At 69.1% G+C, this 19,319-nt stretch overlaps 1 protein-coding gene across 1 annotated transcript in view; it reads left to right on the top strand.

The window, feature by feature from the left end:
- Positions 1–19,319, top strand: part of OPLAH (5-oxoprolinase, ATP-hydrolysing) — a 46,063-nt gene that overhangs the window by 15,919 nt on the left and 10,825 nt on the right. Inside the window, exons 10-19 of the mRNA XM_086865434.1 lie at positions 375–487; positions 3,237–3,407; positions 4,992–5,129; positions 7,791–7,929; positions 10,034–10,146; positions 11,086–11,249; positions 14,332–14,492; positions 15,310–15,411; positions 16,385–16,559; positions 18,596–18,780. Of these exons, the coding sequence (XP_086721560.1) occupies positions 375–487; positions 3,237–3,407; positions 4,992–5,129; positions 7,791–7,929; positions 10,034–10,146; positions 11,086–11,249; positions 14,332–14,492; positions 15,310–15,411; positions 16,385–16,559; positions 18,596–18,780 (1,461 nt within the window). The remainder of the gene's footprint in view (positions 1–374; positions 488–3,236; positions 3,408–4,991; positions 5,130–7,790; positions 7,930–10,033; positions 10,147–11,085; positions 11,250–14,331; positions 14,493–15,309; positions 15,412–16,384; positions 16,560–18,595; positions 18,781–19,319) is intronic.

Consider the following 19,319-nt stretch of genomic DNA (forward strand, 5'->3'; position numbering starts at 1 on the left):
TTGAGGAGGTTTTTTTGGGGGGTTTGAGGGGACTTTGGGGGGAGTTTGGGGGGGTTTGGGGGGGTCTGGGGGGGGTTTGGGGGTCTTTGGGGGGGTTTGGGGGGGTTTGGGGAGCCCGGGGGGCTTTAGGGGGGCTCTGGGGGGCTTTGGGGGGCTCCGGGGGGGGGTGACAGCGGTGTCACCATGTGTCCCCCTCCCCTCTCTGGGTGTGACAGGCGCGCGGTCACGACGTGTCGCGACATGTGCGGGGATGGTTCGGGGGGGGCTGCGGGGGGGGCTCTGGGGGTCTCGGGGGTCCTTGGGGGTCTCGGGGGGGGGGTGACAGCGGTGTCCCCCCTGTGTCCCCGCTGTGTCCCCGCGTGTCCCCGCGGCAGGCGCGCGGTCACGACGTGTCGCGACATGTGCTGGCGTGTTTCGGGGGGGCCGGGGGGCAGCACGCCTGCGCCATCGCCCGCGCGCTCGGCATGGCGAGGGTCTTCATCCACAAGTAGGTGGGGAGGGGGCGGGGGGGCGTGGGGGGGATTTGGGGGGGATTTGGGGGGGCGTGGGGGGGATTTGGGGGGGCTTGGGGGGATTTGGGGGGGATTTGGGGGGATTTGGGGGGGATTTGGGGGGATTTGGGGGGGTTTGGGGGGGTTTGGAGGGGGTTTGAGGGGGTGGGGGGGATTTGGAGGGGGTTTGGGGGGGCTTTGGAGGGGGTTTGGGGGGATTTGGGGGGGCTTGGGGGGGATTTGGGGGGGGTTGGGGGGGCTTGGGGGGGATTTGGGGGGGCTTGGGGGGATTTGGGGGGGCTTTGGAGGGGATTTGGGGGGGATTTGGGGGGGATTTGGGGGGATTTGGAGGGTGAGGGGGATTTGGGGGGGATTTGGGGGGGCTTGAGGGGGATTTGGAGGGTGAGGGGGATTTGGGGGGGATTTGGGGGGGCTTGGGGGGGATTTGGGGGGGTTTGGGGGGGTTGGGGGGATTTGGGGGGGCTTGGGGGCTTTGGAGGGGCGTTGGGGTCTTTGGGGAGGCTTTGGGGGGGCTTTGGGGGGATTTGGGGGGATTTGGGGGGGCTTGGGGGGGATTTGGGGGGGCTTGGAGGGGATTTGGGGGGGCTTTGGGGGGGTGTGGGGGGATTTGGGGGGGATTTGGGGGGATTTGGGGGGTGGGGGGGCTTGGGGGGGTTTTGGGGGGATTTGGAGGGGGTTTGGGGGGGCTTTGGGGGGCGTTGGGGTCTTTGGGGGGACTTTGGGAGGGATTTGGGGGGGCTTTGAGGGGTGTGGGGGGATTTGGGGGGGATTTGGGGGCGTGGGGGGATTTGGGGGGGCTTGGGGGGATTTGGGGGGACTTTGGGGGGGGTCTTTGGGGGCGTGGGGGGTGTGGGGGGACACCCCCGGGGCGGGGCTGGGTTGGGTGGGGGGCACGGGGGGGGGGTCCTGGGGGTCTCGGGGGGGTCCTGGGGGTCTCCGAGGGGTTTTTGGGGTTCCCGGGGGTCTCTGGGGGGGTTCCGGGGGTCTCTGGGTGTTCCCGGGGGTCTCTGAGGGGGTTCCGGGTGTTCCCGGGGGTCTCTGGGTGTTCCCTGGGGTTCCCGGGGGTCTCTGGGGGTTCCGGGGGTCTCTGGGGGGTTCCGGGTGTTCCCGGGGGTCTCTGGGGGGGTTCCCGGGGGTCTCTGGGGGGGTTCCCGGGGGTCTCTGGGTGTTCCCGGGGGTTCCCAGGGGTCTCTGGGGGACCCCCGGGTTGGGCGGGGGTCGCGGGGGGGGGGGATCTCCCATGGAGGGGGGTGGGGAGGGGAACCCAAAGGATTTGGGGAGGCCCCAGAGGGGTCCCGGGGGGTCCCGGGGGGGTCCCGGGGGGGTGACAGGAGGGGTGACAGGGGGGGTGACAGGGGGGTCCCGGGGGGGTGACAGGAGGGGTGACAGGAGGGGTGACAGGAGGGGTGACAGGGGGGTCCCAGGGGGGTGACGGGGGGGTGACAGGAGGGGTGACAGGAGGGGTGACAGGAGGGGTGACAGGGGGGTCCCGGGGGGTCCCGGGGGGGTGACAGGAGGGGTGACAGGGGGGTCCCGGGGCTGTCCCGGGGGGGTGACACTGCTGTCCCCTCGCTGTCCCCACGGTGTCCCCAGGCACAGCGGGCTGCTCTCAGCCCTGGGGCTGTCTGGGGGTGTCCGAGGGGGTGACACTGATGTCCCCACGGTGTCCCCACGGTGTCCCCTCTCTGTCCCCAGGCACAGCGGGCTGCTCTCGGCGCTGGGGCTGTCCTGGGGGGGTGACACTGCTGTCCCCATGTTGTCCCCATGATGTCCCCATGTTGTCCCCAGGCACAGGGGGCTGCTCTTGGCGCTGGGGCTGTCTGGGGGTCCCGGGGCTGTCCCGGGGGGGTGACACTGATGTCCCCTCTCTGTCCCCAGGCACAGCGGGCTGCTCTCAGCCCTGGGGCTGGCCCGGGGGGGTGACACTGCTGTCCCCATGATGTCCCCATGTTGTCCCCAGGCACAGCGGTCTCCTCTCGGCCCTGGGGCTGGCCCTGGCGGACGCGGTGCAGGAGGAGCAGGAGCCGGGCTGTCCCGGGGGTCCCGGGGGTCCCGGGGCTGTCCCGGGGGGGTGACACTGATGTCCCCTCTCTGTCCCCAGGCACAGCGGGCTGCTCTCAGCCCTGGGGCTGTCTGGGGGTGTCCGAGGGGGTGACACTGATGTCCCCACGGTGTCCCCACGGTGTCCCCTCTCTGTCCCCAGGCACAGCGGGCTGCTCTCGGCGCTGGGGCTGTCCTGGGGGGGTGACACTGCTGTCCCCATGTTGTCCCCATGATGTCCCCATGTTGTCCCCAGGCACAGGGGGCTGCTCTTGGCGCTGGGGCTGTCTGGGGGTCCCGGGGCTGTCCCGGGGGGGTGACACTGATGTCCCCTCTCTGTCCCCAGGCACAGCGGGCTGCTCTCAGCCCTGGGGCTGGCCCGGGGGGGTGACACTGCTGTCCCCATGATGTCCCCATGTTGTCCCCAGGCACAGCGGTCTCCTCTCGGCGCTGGGGCTGTCCCGGGGGTCCCGGGGCTGTCCCGGGGGGGTGACACTGATGTCCCCATGATGTCCCCATGTTGTCCCCAGGCACAGCGGTCTCCTCTCGGCCCTGGGGCTGGCCCTGGCGGACGCGGTGCAGGAGGAGCAGGAGCCGGGCTGTCCCGGGGGTCCCGGGGCTGTCCCGGGGGGGTGACACTGCTGTCCCCATGATGTCCCCATGATGTCCCCATGTTGTCCCCAGGCACAGCGGTCTCCTCTCAGCCCTGGGGCTGGCCCTGGCGGACGCGGTGCAGGAGGAGCAGGAGCCGTGCGCGCTCCCGTACGAGCCGCGCGCGTTCCCGCGCCTCGAGCAGCGGCTGCGGGAGCTGGAGCGGCGCTGCCGGGACGCGCTGAGGGGACAGGGCTTCAGAGAGTGAGAGAGGGGACATCGGGGACATCGGGGACATTGGGGACATTGGGGACATCGGGGACATTGGGGACACTGGGGACGCGCTGAGGGGACAGGGCTTCAGAGAGTGAGAGAGGGGACATCGGGGACATTGGGGACACTGGGGACATTGGGGACGCGCTGAGGGGACAGGGCTTCGGAGAGTGAGAGAGGGGACATTGGGGACATTGGGGACACTGGGGACACTGGGGACATTGGGGACATTGGGGACACTGGGGACAGGGCTTCGCAGAGTGAGAGAGGGGACATCGGGGACACCATTGGGGACACTGGGGACATTGGGGACACTGGGGACATTGGGGACACTGGGGACAGGGCTTCGCAGAGTGAGAGAGGGGACACTGGGGACACTGGGGACACCATTGGGGACACTGGGGACATTGGGGACAGGGCTTCGCAGAGTGAGAGAGGGGACATTGGGGACATCGGGGACATTGGGGACATTGGGGACATTGGGGACACTGGGGACATCACTGGGGACAGGGCTTCAGAGAGTGAGAGAGGGGACATCGGGGACATTGGGGACACCATTGGGGACACTGGGGACACTGGGGACATTGGGGACATTGGGGACACTGGGGATGCGCTGAGGGGACAGGGCTTCGCAGAGTGAGAGAGGGGACACTGGGGACATTGGGGACAGCATTGGGGACACTGGGGACATTGGGGACAGGGCTTCAGAGAGTGAGAGAGGGGACATTGGGGACATCGGGGACATTGGGGACATTGGGGACATTGGGGACATTGGGGACACTGGGGACGCGCTGAGGGGACAGGGCTTCGCAGAGTGAGAGAGGGGACATTGGGGACACTGGGGACATTGGGGACATCATTGGGGAGGACACTGGGGACATCGGGGACATTGGGGACATCGGGGACATTGGGGACACGGGGGGACACTGGGGACACGGGGGGACATTGGGGACACTGGGGGACATTGGGGTCACGGGGGGACATTGGGGGACACTGGGGACATTGGGGACATTGGGGGACACGGGACAGCGATGGGGACGAGGGGTGGGGGTAGGAACACTGGGGACATCGGGGATGGGAGGATGGGGACAGAGTGGCACGGTGACAGTGACACGGTGACAGTGACACAGTGACAGTGACAGTGACACGGTGACAGTGTCCCGGTGACAGTGACACAGTGACAGTGACACAGTGACAGTGACAGTGTTCCGGTGACAGTAACAGTGACACAGGTGACAGGAGGGTGACGGTGTCAGTGCCCCGGTGACGGTGACAGTGTCCTGGTGACAGTGACGGTGACACAGTGACAGTGACACAGTGACAGTGACACAGTGACAGTGTCCCGGTGACAGTGACAGTGACAGTGACACAGTGACACAGTGACACAGTGACAGTGACAGTGACACAGTGACAGTGACACAGTGACGGTGACAGTGTCCCGGTGACGGTGCCACAGTGACAGTGCCCCGGTGACGGTGACACGGTGACAGTGCCACAGTGACGGTGACAGTGTCCCGGTGACGGTGACACAGTGTCAGTGTCCCAGTGACGGTGACAGTGTCCCGGTGTCCCCAGCGAGCAGATCCAGACGGAGCCGTTCCTGCACCTGCGTTACGAAGGCACCGACTGTGCCCTGATGGTGTCAGCGCGGGGTCACCCCCCACACCCCGGCTCCTGTGGGGCGGGTGACTTCCTGTCAGCCTTCACCGAACGGTCAGTGTCACCCCAACCTGTCCCAGTGTCACCTGAACCTGTCCCTGTGTCACCTCCCCCTGTCCCTGTGTCACCCCCCACACCCCGGCTCCTGTGGGGCGGGTGACTTCCTGTCAGCCTTCACCGAACGGTCAGTGTCACCCCAACCTGTCCCTGTGTCACCCGAACCTGTCCCTGTGTCACCCCAACCTGTCCCTGTGTCACCCCAACCTGTCCCTGTGTCACCTGAACCTGTCCCTGTGTCACCTCAGCTCCCTGTGTCACCAACCCTGTCCCTGTGTCACCCCAACCTGTCCCTGTGTCACCCCAACCTGTCCCTGTGTCACCTCAGCTCCCTGTGTCACCTCAACCTGTCCCTGTGTCACCTCCCCCTGTCCCTGTGTCACCCCCCACACCCCGGCTCCTGTGGGGCGGGTGACTTCCTGTCAGCCTTCACCGAACGGTCAGTGTCACCCCAACCTGTCCCTGTGTCACCTCCCCCTGTCCCTGTGTCACCTCCCCCTGTCCCGGTGTCACCAACCCTGTCCCTGTGTCACCCGAACCTGTCCTGGTGTCACCCGAACCTGTCCCTGTGTCACCCTAACCTGTCCCTGTGTCACCTGAACCTGTCCCTGTGTCACCCCCCACACCCCGGCTCCTGTGGGGCGGGTGACTTCCTGTCAGCCTTCACCGAACGGTCAGTGTCACCCCAACCTGTCCCAGTGTCACCTCAGCTCCCTGTGTCACCTCAACCTGTCCCTGTGTCACCTCAACCTGTCCCTGTGTCACCTGATCCTGTCCCTGTCCCTGTGTCACCTCCCCCTGTCCCTGTGTCACCCCCCACACCCCGGCTCCTGTGGGGCGGGTGACTTCCTGTCAGCCTTCACTGAACGGTCAGTGTCACCCCAACCTGTCCCTGTGTCACCCCAACCTGTCCTGGTGTCACCTGAACCTGTCCCTGTGTCACCCTAACCTGTCCCTGTGTCACCCCAACCTGTCCCGGTGTCACCTCAACCTGTCCTGGTGTCACCTCAACCTGTCCTGGTGTCACCAACCCTGTCCCTGTGTCACCTGAACCTGTCCCGGTGTCACCAATCCCCTCTCTCCCCTGTGTCCCTGTCCCCTGCCCGGTGCCCCCCTGGTGTCCCTGTCCCGTTCCCCCTCGGTGTCCCTGTCCCTGGTGTCCCCCCCGGTGTCCCCAGTGTTCCTATGTCCCTGTCCCCCCCAGGTGTCCCCATGTCCCTGTCCCCCCCAGGTACCGCCTGGAGTTCGGCTTCACCATCCCGGGCCGGGCCGTGTGTCCCCCCTCGGTGTCCCCTTGGTGTCCCCGGTGTCCCCAGTGTCCCCTCAGTGTCCCAGGTGTCCCCATGTCCCTGTCCCCCCCCCAGGTGTCCCCATGTCCCTGTCCCCCCTCCCCAGGTACCAGCTGGAGTTCGGGTTCACCATCCCGGGCCGGGCCGTGTGTCCCCCCGGGTGTCCCCGGTGTCCCCTGGGTGTCCCCTCGGTGTCCCCCTGTCCCCCCCCAGGTGTCCCCATGTCCCTGTCCCCCCACAGGTGTCCCCATGTCCCCTCAGTGTCCCCAGGTGTCCCCATGTCCCTGTCCCCCCTCCCCAGGTACCGGCTGGAGTTCGGCTTCACCATCCCGGGCCGGGCCGTGTGTCCCCCCCGGGTGTCCCCTGTCCCCCCCCAGGTGTCCCCATGTCCCTGTCCCCGGTGTCCCCAGGTGTCCCCATGTCCCTGTCCCCCCCAGGTACCGCCTGGAGTTCGGGTTCACCATCCCGGGCCGGGCCGTGTGTCCCCCCCGGGTGTCCCCATGTCCCCTCAGTGTCCCCAGGTGTCCCCATGTCCCCGTTCCCCCCCCAGGTACCGCCTGGAGTTCGGGTTCACCATCCCGGGCCGGGCTGTGTGTCCCCCTGCGGTGTCCCTGTCCCCCCCAGGTGTCCCCATGTCCCTGTCCCCCCCAGGTACCGCCTGGAGTTCGGGTTCACCATCCCGGGCCGGGCTGTGTGTCCCCCTGCGGTGTCCCCATGTCCCCTCAGTGTCCCCAGGTGTCCCCATGTCCCTGTCCTCCCCAGGTACCGCCTGGAGTTCGGGTTCACCATCCCGGGCCGGGCTCTGTGTCCCCCCCCAGGTGTCCCCATGTCCCTGTCCCCGGTGTCCCCAGGTGTCCCCATGTCCCTGTCCCCCCTCAGTGTCCCCATGTCCCTGTCCCCCCCAGGTACCGCCTGGAGTTCGGGTTCACCATCCCGGGCCGGGCTGTGTGTCCCCCCCAGGTGTCCCCATGTCCCCTCAGTGTCCCCAGGTGTCCCCATGTCCCCGTCCCCCCCAGGTACCGGCTGGAGTTCGGGTTCACCATCCCGGGCCGGGCTGTGTGTCCCCCCGGGTGTCCCCGTGTCCCCCCCAGGTGTCCCCTCAGTGTCCCCCCAGGTGTCCCCATGTCCCTGTCCCCTCCCCAGGTACCAGCTCGAGTTCGGGTTCACCATCCCGGGCCGGGCTGTGTGTCCCCCCGGGTGTCCCCGTGTCCCCCCCAGGTGTCCCCTCAGTGTCCCCAGGTGTCCCCATGTCCCCGTCCCCCCCAGGTACCGCCTGGAGTTCGGGTTCACCATCCCGGGCCGGGCTCTGTGTCCCCCCCAGGTGTCCCCTCAGTGTCCCCAGGTGTCCCCATGTCCCTGTCCCCCCCAGGTACCGGCTCGAGTTCGGGTTCACCATCCCGGGCCGGGCGGTTCTCGTGGACGATTTGCGGGTTCGGGGCTGCGGCAGCACCGGGAGCATCCCCGAGACCCCCCTGGGACCCCGCGGGGACCCCCCGAGAGCCGAGACCGTGAGGGGGGACGGGGGGCAGTGGGGGGGCAGTGGGGGGGCAGTGGGGGGGTCGGGGGGCTTTGGGGGGGGCTGGGGGGGTCGGGGGGGCTCGGGGGGGTAGTGGGGGGGCAATGGGGGGGCAGTGGGGGGGCAGTGGGGGGGGTCAGGGGGGCTCGGGGGGGGCAGTGGGGGGGCAGTGGGGGGGCAATGGGGGGGCTTTGGGGGGGCAGTGGGGGGGCACTGGGGGGGTCGGGGGGCTCGGGGAGGGCAGTGGGGGGGCAATGGGGGGGGCAGTGGGGGGGTCGGGGGGTCGGGGGGTTTTGGAGGGATGGGGGGACAATGGGGGGAGTGGGGGATGGGGGGACAATGGGGGGCTCGGGGGGGTCGGGGGGGCAATGGGGGTCTCTGGGGGGTCGGGGGGGACAGTGGGGGTCTCTGGGGGGTCGGGGGGGACAGTGGGGGGCTCTGGGGGGCTCGGGGGGGACAATGGGGGGGCTCTGGGGGGTGGGGGGACAATGGGGGTCTCTGGGGGTCGGGGGGGACAATGGGGGTCTCTGGGGGTCGGGGGGGACAATGGGGGTCTCTGGGGGGCTCGGGGGGGACAATGGGGGTCTCGGGGGTCTCGGGGGGGACAATGGGGATCTCTGGGGGGTCGGGGGTCTCAGGGGGGAATGGGGAGGAAATGGGGGTCTCAGGGGGGTCGGGGGGCGTGGGGGGTCTCAGGGACAATGGGGGGCTCGGGGGGGAATGGGGGGCGGCTCGGGGGGGACCCCAGAGGGATTGAGGGACCCCCGGGATGGGGGGCTCGGGGGGGCTCCGGGGGCTCGGGGTGACCCAGAGGGGCTGAGAGTGACCGGGGGTGACCCTGAGTGATCGGGGGTGACCCGAGAGTGACCAGGGGTGACCAGGGGTGACCCTGAGTGACCGGGGGTGACCCGAGAGTGACCAGGGGTGACCCGAGAGTGACCGGGGGTGACCCGAGAGTGACCGGGGGTGACCCTGAGTGACCGGGGGTGACCTGAGAGTGACCAGGGGTGACCCTGAGTGACCGGGGGTGACCCGAGAGTGACCAGGGGTGACCCTGAGTGACCGGGGGTGACCTGAGAGTGACCAGGGGGTGACCCTGAGTGACCAGGGGTGACCCTGAGTGACCGGGGGTGACCCTGAGTGACCGGGGTGACCCGAGAGTGACCAGGGGTGACCCGAGAGTGACCGGGGGTGACCCGAGAGTGACCGGGGGTGACCCGAGAGTGACCGGGGGTGACCCTGAGTGACCGGGGGTGACCCGAGAGTGACCGGGGGTGACCCTGAGTGACCGGGGGTGACCTGAGAGTGACCAGGGGGTGACCCTGAGTGACCGGGGGTGACCCTGAGTGACTGGGGGTGACCCTGAGTGACCGGGGGTGACCCTGAGTGACCAGGGGGTGACCCGAGAGTGACCGGGGGTGACCCTGAGTGACTGGGGGTGACCTGAGAGTGACCAGGGGTGACCAGGGGGTGGCCGGGGGTCCCCCACAGGTGACCCAGAGTGACCGGGGGGTGTCCGGGAATGACCAGGGGGTGTCCGGGGGTGACCCGGGGGTCTCTGGGGGTGTCCGGGGGTCTCCGGGGGGGTCCCCGGGGGTGTCCGGGGGGTCTCTGGGGGTGTCCGGGGGTCTCAGGGGGTGACCGGGGGTGTCCGGGGGTCTCTGGCGGTCTCCGGGGGGTCTCAGGGGGTGTCTGGGGGTCTCTGGGGGTGACCGGGGGGTGTCCAGGGGTGTCCGGGGGGTCTCAGGGGCTGTCCGGGGGGTGTCCGGGGGGTCCCCGGGGGTGACCGGGGTGTCCGGGGGGTGACCCGGGGGTCCCCGGGGGTGACCGGGGGGTGTCCGGGGGATCTCAGGGGGTGTCCGGGGGTCCCCGGGGGTGACCGGGGTCTCCGGGGGTGTCCGGGGTGTCCGGGGGTGACCCGGGGGTCCCCGGGGGTGACCCGGGGGTGACCCGGGGGTGACCGGGCTGTCCGGGGGTCCCCCAGGTGACCCGGGGGTGACCCGGGGGTCTCTGGGGGGTCCCCGGGGGTGTCCGGGGTGTCCGGGGGTCCCCCAGGTGACCCGGGGGTGACCGGGGTGTCCGGGGGTCCCCCCCAGGTGACCCGCTGCTATTTTGAGGGGGGGTACCGGGACACCCCCGTGTTCCTGCTGGGGGAGTTGGGCTCTGACCACGCCCTGCCCGGGCCCGCCATCCTCATCGACACCAACAGGTGGGCACCGCGACCCCCGCGACCCCCGCGACCCCCGCGACCCCCGGGACCCCCGAGACCCCTGGGACCCCCGAGGGAACCCCCGGGACCCCCGAGGGAAACCCCGAGACCACCGGGACCACCGAGACCCCCGGGGGAACCCCCAAGACCCCTGGGGCAACCCCTGAGGGACCCCCGGGACCCCTGGGGGGACCCCCGAGACCACCGGGACCCCCGGGACCCCCGAGACCCCCGGGACCCCCGAGGGAACCCCCGAGACACCCGAGACCACCGAGACCCCCAGGGGACCCCCGCGACCCCCGGGACCACCGGGACCACCGGGACCCCCGAGACCCCTGAGACCCCCGAGGGAACCCCCGGGACCCCCGAGGGAAACCCCGAGGGACCCCCGAGGGAAACCCCGAGACCACCGGGACCACCGAGACCCCCGGGGGAACCCCTGAGACCCCCGAGACCCCCGGGACCCCCGGGACCTCCGAGACACCCGAGACCACCGAGACCCCCGGGATGGGGTGGGGGTGCCCCGGGGGGGGCTGTGGGACCCCCGGGATGGGCACTGGAGGACTCGGGGGGGCTGTGAGACCCCCAAAACGAGGCGGGGGAGCCCGGTGGGGGCTGCGGGACCCCCAAGAGGGGGGCTCGGGTGAGCCAGAGGGGCTGTGAGACCCCCAAAACGGGGTGGGGGCGGCTCGGGGGGGCTGTGAGACCCCCGGGATGGGCCGGGGGTGCCCGGGGGGGGTTCCAGGACCCCCAGAACAGGCCGGGGGTGCCCGGGGGGGCTATGAGACCCCCGGGATGGGTGGGGGTGACCCGGGGGGGGCTGCGGGACCCCCAGAACAGGCCGGGGATGCCCGGGGGGGTTCCAGGACCCCCAGAACGGGCCGGGGGTGCCCCGGGGGGCTGCGGGACCCCCGTGACGCCCCCGCGCCCCCTCCCCAGCACCATCGTGGTGGAGCCGGGCTGCGTGGCCTCGCTGACCCCGCTCGGGGACGTTTCCATCGCGGTGGGCTCGGGACCCCCCCCGGGACCCCCCCCGGGACCCCCGGCCCGGCCCGAGCCCGTTCAGCTCTCGCTGTTCTCGCAGCGCTTCATGGGCATCGCGGGTGGGCGGGGGGCCCGGGGGTCCCGGGGGGCTTTGGGGGGGGTTTGGGGGGGCTGGGGGGTGGGCGGGGGGCCCGGGGCTGGGGGGCTGGGGGGGGCTTTGGGGGGGGTTTGGGGGAGCTGGGGGGTGGGCGGGGGGCCCGGGGGTCCCGGGGGGCTTTGGGGGGCTGGGGGGGGTTTGGGGGGGCTGGGGGGTGGGCGGGGGGCCCGGGGCTGGGGGGCTGGGGGGGGCTTTGGGGGGGGTTTGGGGGGGCTGGGGGGTGGGCGGGGGGCCCGGGGCTGGGGGGCTGGGGGGGCTGGGGGGGGGCTTTGGGGGGTCCTGGGGGGGTTTGGGGGGGGCTGGGGGGGTCTGGGGAGCCTTTGGGGGGGCTTTGAGGGGGCTGGGGGAGCTCTGGGGGGGGTCTGGGGGGGTCCTGGGGAGGGTTTGGGGGGGTCCTGGGGGGGGCTGGGGGGGCTGGGGGGTTCCCGGGAGGGGCTGGGGGGGCTGGGGGGGGTCCGGGGGGGTCCTGGGCGGCTTTTGGGGGGGTTTGGGGGGGGTCCTGGGGGGCTTTGGGGGGGCTTTGGGGGGGTCCTGGGGGGGTCCTGGGGGGCTGGGGGGATTTGGGGGGCGGTCTTGGGGAGGTCCGGGGGGGTCCTGGGGGTCCAGGGGGGGCTTTGGGGGGCTTTGGGGGGGTCCTGGGAGGGTTGGGGGGTGGGCGGGGGTCCCGGGGGTCCCGGGGCTGGGGGGGCTGGGGGGGCTGGGGAGGCTCTGGGGGGGCTTTGGGGGGGTTTGGGGAGGTCCTGGGGGTCCTGGGGGACTTTTGGGGGGGTCCAGGGGGGGCTTTGGGGGGGGTTTGGGGGGTGGGCGGGGATCCCGGGGGTCCCGGGGCTGGGGGGGTGCTGGGGGGGCTGGGGAGGCTCTGGGGGGGCTTTGGGGGGGTTTGGGGAGGTCCTGGGGGTCCTGGGGGACTTTTGGGGGGGTCCTGGGGGGGCTTTGGGGGGAGTCCTGGGGGGAGTCTGGGGGGCTTGGGGGGGTCCCGGGGCTGGGGGGGGTTTGGGGGGCGGTCTTGGGGGGGTCCGGGGGGGTCCTGGGGGTCCAGGGGGGGGTTTGGGGGGGGTCCTGGGGGGGGCTGGGGGGTCCTGGGGGGGCTTTGTGGGGGTGGGCGGGGGTCCCGGGGCTGGGGGGCTGGGGGGGCTGGGGGGTCTGGCGGGGGGCTGGAGGGGTTTGAAGGGGCTTGGGGGGGTTTGGGGGGGGCTTTGGGGGAGTCCTGGGGGGTCCTGGGGGGGGTTGTGGGGGCTGGGGGGCTTTTGGGGGGGGCCTTTGGGGGGTTCCTGGGGGGGTCCTGGGGGGGCTTTTGGGGGAGGTCCTGGGGGTCCTGGGGGGCTTTTGGGGGGGTCCTGGGGGGCTGGGGGGCTGGGGGGGCGCTGGGGGGGCTGGGGAGCTTTTGGGGGGGCCTTTGGAGGGGTCCTGGGGGGGTCCTGGGGGTCCTGGGGGGGGCTTGGGGGGGTTCTGGGGGGATTTGGGGGAGTCCTGGGGGGGGGCTGGGGGGCTGGGGGGGGTCCGTGGTGGTCCGGGGAGGTCCTGGGGGTCCTGGGGGGTGGGGGGGCTTTGGGGGGGTCCTGGGGGGATGTGGGGGGGGGGTCTGGGGGGACTGGGGGGCTTTGAGGGGGCTTGGGATGGTCCTGGGGGGGTCTGGGGGGCTTTGGGGGGGGTTTGGGGGGGGTCCTGGGGGGCTGGGGGGTGTTGGGGGGACTGGGGGGGGGGGTCTGGGGGTCCTGGGGGAGTTTTGGGGGGGCTTGGGGGGGTCCTGGGTGGGTCCTGGGGGGCTTGGGGGGGCTGTGAGGGGTCCTGGGGGGGCTCGGGGGGGTCTGAGGCGATTTTGTGGGGCTGGGGGGGACTTTTGGGGGGCTTTTGGGGGGTCTGGGGGCGTCCCGGGGGTCCTGGGGGGGACTCAGGGGTCTGGGGGTGTCATGGGGGGGGTCCCGGGGGGTTTTTGGGGGTCCCGGGGGGGTTTTGGGGCGGTTTTTGGGGTTTTTGGGGGGGGTTTTGGGGTTTTTGGGGGTCCCGGGGGGTTTCTGGGGGGGTTTGGGGGGGTTTTGGGGGTCCCAGGGGGTTTTTGGGGGGGTTTTTGGGGTTTTTGGGGGTCCCGGGGGGTTTTTGGGGGTGGTTTTTGGGGGTCCCGGGGGGTTTTTGGGGTGGTTTTGGGGGGTTTTTGGGGTTTTTTTGGGGGTTTTTGGGGGGGTTTTGGGGGTTTTTGGGGGTCCTGGGGGGTTTCTGGGGGGGGTTTTTGGGGTTTCTGGGCGGGTTTTTGGGGTTTTTGGGGGTCCCAGGGGGGTTTTTGGGGTGGGTTTTTGGGGTTTTTGGGGTCCCCCTGAGGCTCCGGTGCCCCCCCAGAGCAGATGGGGCGCGTCCTGCAGCGCACGGGGGTCCCGGGGGGTTTTTGGGGGGGGTTTTGGGGTTTTTGGGGGGGTTTTGGGGGTTTTGGGGGTCCCGGGGGGTTTCTGGGGGGGGTTTGGGGTTTTGGGGGGGGTTTTTGGGGGTTTTTGGGGGTCCCGGGGGGTTTTTGGGGTCCCCCTGAGGCTCCGGTGCCCCCCCAGAGCAGATGGGGCGCGTCCTGCAGCGCACGGGGGTCCCGGGGGGTTTCTGGGGGGTGGTTTTTGGGGGTCCCGGGGGGTTTTTGGGGGTCCCGGTGGTCCCAGGGGGTTTTTGGGGTTTTTGGGGTGGTTTTGGGGGGGGTTTTGGGGGTTTTTGGGGGTGGTTTTTGTGGTTTTTGGGGGGGTTTTTGGGGTTTCTGGGCGGTTTTTGTGGTTTTTGGGGTCCCCCTGAGGCTCCGGTGCCCCCCCAGAGCAGATGGGGCGCGTCCTGCAGCGCACGGGGGTCCCGGGGGTTTTTGGGGGGGGTCCCGGGGGGTTTTTGGGGGTCCCAGGGGGTTTTTGGGGTGGGTTTTGGGGGTTTTTGGGGGTGGTTTTTGGGGTTTTTGGGGTGGTTTTGGGGTTTTTGGGGGTGGTTTTTGGGGTTTTTGGGGTTTTTGGGGTGGGTTTTGGGGTTTTTGGGGTGGTTTTTGTGGTTTTTGGGGTCCCCCTGAGGCTCCGGTGCCCCCCCAGAGCAGATGGGGCGCGTCCTGCAGCGCACGGCCATCTCCACCAACATCAAGGAGCGCCTGGATTTCTCCTGTGCCCTGTTCGGGCCCGGGGGGGGGCTCGTGTCCAACGCCCCCCACATCCCCGTGCACCTGGGGGCCATGCAGGAGGCCGTGCAGTTCCAGGTGGGGTCCTGGGGGTCCTGGGGGGTCCTGGGGGGTCCTGGGAGGGTCCTGGGGGGTCCCAGGGGGTCCCGGGGGGGTCCCGGGGGGTCCTGGGGGGGTCCTGGGGGGGTCCTGGGGGGATTTGGGGGGGTCGGGAGGGGTCCTGGGGGGGTCCTGGGGGGGTTTGGGTGGTCCCAGGGGGGATTTGGGGGGTCCCAGGGGGGATTTGGGGGGTCCCAGGGCCATGCAGGAGGCCGTGCAGTTCCAGGTGGGGGTCTGGGGGGTCCTGGCAGGGCCCCGGGGGGTCCTGGGGGGATTTGGGGGGTCCTGGGGGGGTCCTGGGGGGGCCCCGGGGGGTCCTGGGGGGGTTTGAGGGAGTTTGGGGGGTCCCTGGGGGGTCCTGGGGGGGTCCTGGGGGGGATCTGGGGGGGATTTGGGGGGTCCCAGGGGGGTTTTGGGGGGTCCTAGGGTGATGCAGGAGGCCGTGCAGTTCCAGGTGGGGTCCCGGGGGGGTCATGGGGGGGTCCTGGGGGGGTTTGGGGGGTCCTGGAGGGTTCTGGGGGGTCCCAGGGGGGATTTGGGGGGTCCTGGGGGGGATTTGGGGGGGTTTTGGGGGGTCCCAGGGCCATGCAGGAGGCCGTGCAGTTCCAGGTGGGGGTTTGGGGGGTCCCAGGGGGGATCTCAGATGGGGTTCTCAGATGGAATTTGGGGTTCCCAGATGGAATTTGGATTCTCGGATGGAATTTGGGGTTCCTGGTGAGGATTTTGGGGTTCTCGGGAGGGATTTTGGGGCTCTCGGGGGTCTCAGCCCCCCCTGACCCCCCCCGGGCCCCCCCAGATCCGTAACCTGGGCCCGGAGCTGGGGGAGGGGGACGTGATCCTGAGCAACCACCCCAGGGCGGGGGGCAGCCACCTGCCCGACCTGACCGTCATCACCCCCGTGAGTGCCCGGGACCCTCGGGACCCCCCTGAGACCCCCAGAGACCCCCCCGGGACCCCCGGGACCCCCGGGACCCCCCCGGGACCCCCCGGGACACCCCAGGGCGGGGGGCAGCCACCTGCCCGACCTGACCGTCATCACCCCCGTGAGTGCCCTGAGACCCCCGGGACCCCCCTGAGACCCCCTGGGAACCCCCCGGGACCCCCAGAGACCCCCGGGACCCCCGGGACCCCCGGGATATCCCTGAGACCCCCAGAGACCCCCGGGACACCCCAGGGCGGGGGGCAGCCACCTGCCCGACCTGACCGTCATCACCCCCGTGAGTGCCCCGGGACCCCCGGGACCCCCCTGAGACCCCCCCGGGACCCCCAGAGACCCCCGGGACCCCCCGGGACCCCCTGAGACCCCCTGAGACCCCCGGGGTATCCCTGAGACCCCCGGGACCCCCAGGTCCTGTGGTGTCATGTCTGTCCCCCCCAATGTCACCTGTCCCCCCCCAGGTGTGTCTGTCCCTGTTCTGGCCCCTTCCACCTGTCCCCAGGTGTCCTGTCCCCATTCTCATCTGTCCCACCTGTGTCACCTGTGTCACCTGTGTCACCTGTGTCACCTGTGTCACCTGTGTCACCTGTCCCACCTGTGTCACCTGTGTCACCTGTGTCACCTGTCCCACCTGTGTCACCTGTCCCACCTGTCTCACCTGTCTCACCTGTCGCAGGTGTCTCTGTCTCACCTGTGTCACCTGTCCCAGGTGTTCTGGCCAGGTGTGTCCGGCCCCGTGTTCTTCGTGGCCAGCCGGGATCACCTGTCTGTCTCACCTGTGTCACCTGTCTCACCTGTCTGTCTCACCTGTGTCACCTGTCTGTCTCACCTGTCTGTCTCACCTGTCCCAGGTGTTCTGGCCAGGTGTCTCTCACCTGTCTCACCTGTCTCACCTGTCCCAGGTGTTCTGTCTCACCTGTGTCACCTGTCCCAGGTGTTCTGGCCAGGTGTCTCTGGCCCCGTGTTCTTCGTGGCCAGCCGGGGTCACCACGCCGACGTTGGGGGCTCCAGCCCCGGCTCGATGCCCCCGAACTCGCAGAGCCTGAGCCAGGAGGGGGCCACCTTCGTGTCCTTCAAACTGGTCACCGGGGGACGCTTCCAGGAGCAGGGTGGGACACCTGGGGACACACCTGGGGACACCTGGGGACAGCTGGGGACACCTGGGGACACACCTGGACACACCCAGACACACCTGGGGACACCTGGGCACACCTGGGGACACCTGGGGACACACCCAGACACACCCAGACACACCTGGGGACACCTGGGGACACCTGGGGACACACCTGGGGCATGGGGACACACCTGGACACACCTGGGGACATCTGGGGACACCTGGGGACACACCCAGACACACCTGGGGACACACCTGGGGACAGCAGAGCCTGAGCCAGGAGGGGGCCACCTTCGTGTCCTTCAAACTGGTCACCGGGGGACGCTTCCAGGAGCAGGGTGGGACACCTGGGGACACCTGGGGACACCTGGGGACACACCCAGACACACCCAGACACACCTGGGCACACCTGGGGACACACCTGGACACACCCAGACACACCTGGGCACACCTGGGGACACACCCAGACACACCCAGACACACCTGGGCACACCTGGGGACACCTGGGCACACCTGGGGACATCTGGGCACACCTGGGGACACACCCAGACACACCTGGGGACACCTGGGCACACCTGGGGACACCTGGGGACACCTGGGGACACCTGGGGACACCTTGGGGACAGAACGAGGACATTTGGGGACATTTGGGGACATCTGGGGACATCAGGACCCCTCTCTTTGTCCTTGCCCAGCGGCAAGCGCGGCCCTGCTGGCCCCCGGCTCCCAGCCTGGCTGCTCGGGGACCATCAGGACCCATTTGGGGACATTTGGGGACATTTGGGGACACAATGGGGACATTTGAAACCATTTGGTGCCATTTGGGGCAGCTTTGGTGCCATTTGGGGCCATTTGGGGACATTTGGGGCCATCTGGGGCAGTTTTGGGGCCATTTGGGGACACATTTGGGGACATTTGGGACAGTTTTGGGGCCATCAGGGGCAGTTTTGGGGCCATTTGGGGACATTTGGGGACATTTGGGGCCATTTGGTGCCATTTGGGGCCATTTGGGACAGTTTTGGGGCCATCAGGGGCAGTTTTGGTGCCATCTGGGGCAGTTTTGGGGCCATTTGGGGACATTTGGGGCCATCTGGGGCAGTTTTGGGGCCATTTGGGGGCACAATGGGGACATTTGGAGACATTTGGTGCCATTTGGGGCAGTTTTGGGGCCATTTGGGGCCATTTGGGGACATTTGGGGCCATCTGGGGCAGTTTTGGGGCCATTTGGGACAGTTTTGGGGCCATTTGGGGACACATTTGGGGCCATTTGGGACAGTTTTGGGGCCATCAGGGGCAGTTTTGGGGCCATCAGGGGCAGTTTTGGGGCCATTTGGGGACATTTGGGGACACATTTGGTGCCATTTGGGGCCATTTGGGGCCATTTGGACCCTGTCTGTGCCTTGCCCAGCGGTCAGCGAGGCCCTGCTGGCCCCCGGCTCCCAGCCCGGCTGCTCGGGGACCATCAGGACCCATTTGGGGACATTTGGGGACATCTGGGGCAGTTTTGGGGACACATCTGGGGACATTTGGGGCCATTTGGGGCAGTTTTGGGGCCATTTGGGGCAGTTTTGGGGCCATTTGGTGCCATTTGGGGACATTTGGGGCCATTTGGGGCAGTTTTGGGGCCATCTGGGGACACATTTGGGGACATTTGGTGCCATTTGGGGCAGTTTTGGGGACATTTGGGACAGTTTTGGGGTCATTTGGGGGCACAATGGGGACATTTGGGGCCATTTGGGGCAGTTTTGGGGCCATTTGGTGCCATTTGGGGACATTTGGGGCCATTTGGGGCAGTTTTGGGGCCATCTGGGGACACATTTGGGGACATTTGGTGCCATCTGGGGCCGTTTTGGGGCCATTTGGGGGCACAATGGGGACATCAGGGGCAGTTTTGGGGCCATTTGGGGACACAATGGGGCCATTTGGGGCAGTTTTGGGGCCATTTGGGGCCATTTGGGGACACATTTGGTGCCATTTGGGGCCATTTGGGGCCATTTGGGGCCATTTGGAGCCTGTCTGTCCCTTGCCCAGCGGTCAGCGAGGCCCTGCTGGCCCCCGGCTCCCAGCCCGGCTGCTCGGGGACCCGGAACCTGCGGGACAACCTGGCCGACCTGCGGGCCCAGGTGGCCGCCAACCAGAAAGGGATCGGGCTGGTCCGGGAGCTGATCCGGGAGCACGGGCTGGAGACGGTGCAGGCATACATGGGTTACGTGCAGGTACGGGACCCCAAAAAACCCCAAAAACACCCCAAAATAACCCAAAAACACCCTGAGAAACCCCAAAAACACCCTAAAAACACCCCAAAATAACACCCTGAGAACCCCCCTGTGTCCCCGGAGCTGATCTGGGAGCACGGGCTGGAGACGGTGCAGGCCTACATGGGTTACGTGCAGGTAGGGGACCCCAAAAAACCCCAAAAACACCCTAAAATAACCCAAAAATACCCCAAAAACACCCAAAAACCCCCTGAGAAACCCCAAAAACACCCCAAAAACACCCTGAGAACCCCCTGAGAACCCCCCTGTGTCCCCGGAGCTGATCCGGGAGCACGGGCTGGAGACTGTGCAGGCATACATGGGTTACGTGCAGGTAGGGGACCCCAAAAAACCCCAAAAACACCCCAAAACCAACCCAAAAACACCCCAAAATAACCCAAAAACACCCCAAAAACACCCTAAAAACACCCCAAAATAACCCCCTGAGAACCCCCCTGTGTCCCCGGAGCTGATCCGGGAGCACGGGCTGGAGACGGTGC

The sequence above is a fragment of the Cyanistes caeruleus genome, chromosome 1 (genome assembly GCF_971803275.1).
Source record: "Cyanistes caeruleus chromosome 1, bCyaCae1.hap1.1, whole genome shotgun sequence".
Classification (NCBI taxonomy): domain Eukaryota; kingdom Metazoa; phylum Chordata; class Aves; order Passeriformes; family Paridae; genus Cyanistes; species Cyanistes caeruleus.